This window comes from Palaemon carinicauda, unplaced genomic scaffold (genome assembly GCF_036898095.1).
Source record: "Palaemon carinicauda isolate YSFRI2023 unplaced genomic scaffold, ASM3689809v2 scaffold118, whole genome shotgun sequence".
Classification (NCBI taxonomy): Eukaryota; Metazoa; Arthropoda; class Malacostraca; order Decapoda; family Palaemonidae; genus Palaemon; species Palaemon carinicauda.
In genome coordinates this window covers 80,119-82,500 of record NW_027168682.1, presented here as the reverse complement: position 1 = coordinate 82,500, position 2,382 = coordinate 80,119, and the positions used below count along the sequence as shown (strand labels likewise).

General features: G+C 40.5%; 1 protein-coding gene across 1 annotated transcript in view; it reads right to left on the bottom strand.

Annotated features, from left to right (window-relative positions):
* LOC137635363 (mucin-2-like) overlaps positions 1-1,523 on the bottom strand; it is a 2,178-nt gene extending 655 nt beyond the window's left edge. Inside the window, exon 1 of the mRNA XM_068367830.1 lies at positions 1-1,523. This exon is cut by the window's left edge and continues 655 nt beyond it. Coding sequence (XP_068223931.1) covers positions 1-1,523 — 1,523 coding nt within the window.
* Between the last annotated feature and the right edge of the window lie 859 nt (positions 1,524-2,382).

Sequence of the window (2,382 nt, the reverse complement as noted above, 5' to 3'; positions counted from 1 at the left end):
GTTGTTGTAGGTTTAGGTGTGGTTGTGGGATTTGTAGTTGTTGTTGAAGGCTCAAGTGTGGTTGTGGGATTTGCAGTTGTTGTTGTAGGTTCAAGTATGGTTGTGGGATTTGTATTTGTTATTATAGGTTCATGTGTGGTTGTGGGATTTGCTGTTGTTGTTTTAGGTTCAATTATGGATGTGCAATTAGCAGTTGTTGTTGCAGGTTCAAGTGTGGTTGTGAGATTTGCAGTTGTTGTTGTAGGTTTAGGTGTGGTTGTGGGATTTGTAGTTTTTGTTGAAGGCTCAAGTGTGGTTGTGGGTTTTGCAGTTGTTGTTGTAGGTTCATGTGTGGTTGTGGGATTTATATTTGTTGTTGTAGGTTCCGGTGTGGTTGTATGATTTGCAGTTGTATTTGTAGGTTCAGGTGTAGTTGTGGGATTTGCAGTTGTTGTTGTAGGTTCAAGTATGGTTGTGCGATTCGCAGTTGTTGTTGCAGGTTCAAGTGTGGTTGTGAGATTTGCAGTTGTTGTTGTAGGTTCAAGTGAGGTTGTAGGATTTGCCGTTGTTGTTGAAGATTCATGTTTGGTTGTAGGATTTGCAGTTGTTGTTGTAGGTTCAAGTGTGGTTGTGGGATTTGCAGTTGTTGTTGTAGGTTTTGGTGTGGTTGTGCGATTTGCAGTTGCTGTAGGTTCAAGTGTGGTTGTGGGATTCGTAGTTGTTGTTGAAGATTCAAGTGCGGTTGTGGGATTTGTGGTTGTTGTTGTAGGTTCAAGTGTGGTTGTGGGATTTACAATTGGTTTTGAAGGTTCCCGTGTGGTTGTGGGATTTGCAGTTGTTGTTGTAGATTCCAGTGTGCTTGTGGGATTTCCAATTGTTGTTCGAGGTTCAAGTGTGGTTGTGGGATTTGCAGTTGTTGTTGTAGGTTCCAGTGTGGTTGTGGGATTTGCAATTGTTGTTGAAGGTTCCAGTGTGGTCAGTGTGGATGTGGGATTTGCAGTTCTGGTTGTAGGTTCCAGACTGCTTGTGGGTTTTCCAATTGTTGTTGGAGGTTCAGCCATGGTTATAGGATTTACTGTTGGTGGAATAGTAGTCGGGACTTCAGCTGTTGTTGGAGATTGGATTGTCATAGGTAAAGGTGAGGTCTGTTCCGCAGGTATTGTATTTGGTGGCCATGATGATTGAGGAGGTATTGGAAAATTGCCAGACGTTGGTGATGGTGAGGTGTCTTCAGGTTCTGCTGTTGTTGGAGGATTGACAGACGTTGGTGATGGTGAGGTGTCTTCAAGTTCTGCTGTTGTTGGAAGATTGCCAGACGTTGGTGATGCTGGAGTGTTTCCGGGTCCTACTGTTGTTGGAGGATTGCCAGACGTTGGTGATGCTGGAGTGTTTCCGGGTCCTACTGTTGTTGGAGGATTGCCAGACGTTGAAGGGCCTGTGGGGTTTCCAGATCCTGCTGTTGCTGGAGGATGGCCAGACGTAGAAAGCGTTGGTGGAATCCGAACAGCAGAAGTTTGCTCCGGATAATCAGAAGTCAGGCCCATCATAATAGTCACTCCACCATGGTGCGTGGTACCTGAACCTGACAATAATTTTAAAATTCTAAAGGATTAGTTCTGAAATAAAAGGAGACACTCGATCTGGATGATGGCGAAGAACCTCTAATTGGAAAGAAGAAAAAGGAGGAAAACACTGCCGGTTAGTGACTTAAGCTAATCAGTAAAGGAACTTTAAATACGCCTATGATGTGCTTCAGGAGACAGACTATTAACGGGACCAGCTTTACAGAAACATTTACTGAAACGTATTCAATTTTCATTTGACATGGTCTTTCCATAATGATCAAATTTGTCCGCCTAATCAATAACTTACAAAATGATTTAAATATCTGGTTTTCCGGTAATTAAAAATAGTAGAAAGAAGTTTTCATATATATATTACAAAAGTGTAGTCGTAAATTATCACAGTTAGTTTAAATCTAAAGTCATTCTTGTGGCTAAAAATGATAAGTTTGTCTACTGTTCACTTCGTACAATTGTCCGAATATTATGCAAGTAAAAAAAAAAAACCCTCTGCATGAAAGGGTTTTTGAGAAAGCTGTGTAATTTTATTTGTGGGACCTCTTCTGTATCTAGAAGTGATTAAATTCTGAGAAAGTTTGATAAATACGAATCATTAAAATATATTAAAGAAATTTCCATCATACGCGAGCAAAAAGACGCTTACGCTTATAACAGAAGTGCAAACACTTGATATTTGAGTAATGTATATACTCAGAGCACAAAATAAAGAATGCATTATTGATATCTGAAATTTTATTTTATTGTTACTACAGCTACTTTACTTTACTTTACTTTACTTTGATGGCTGCTTATCCGGTCCTATACAGCAGGGGAACCCCAC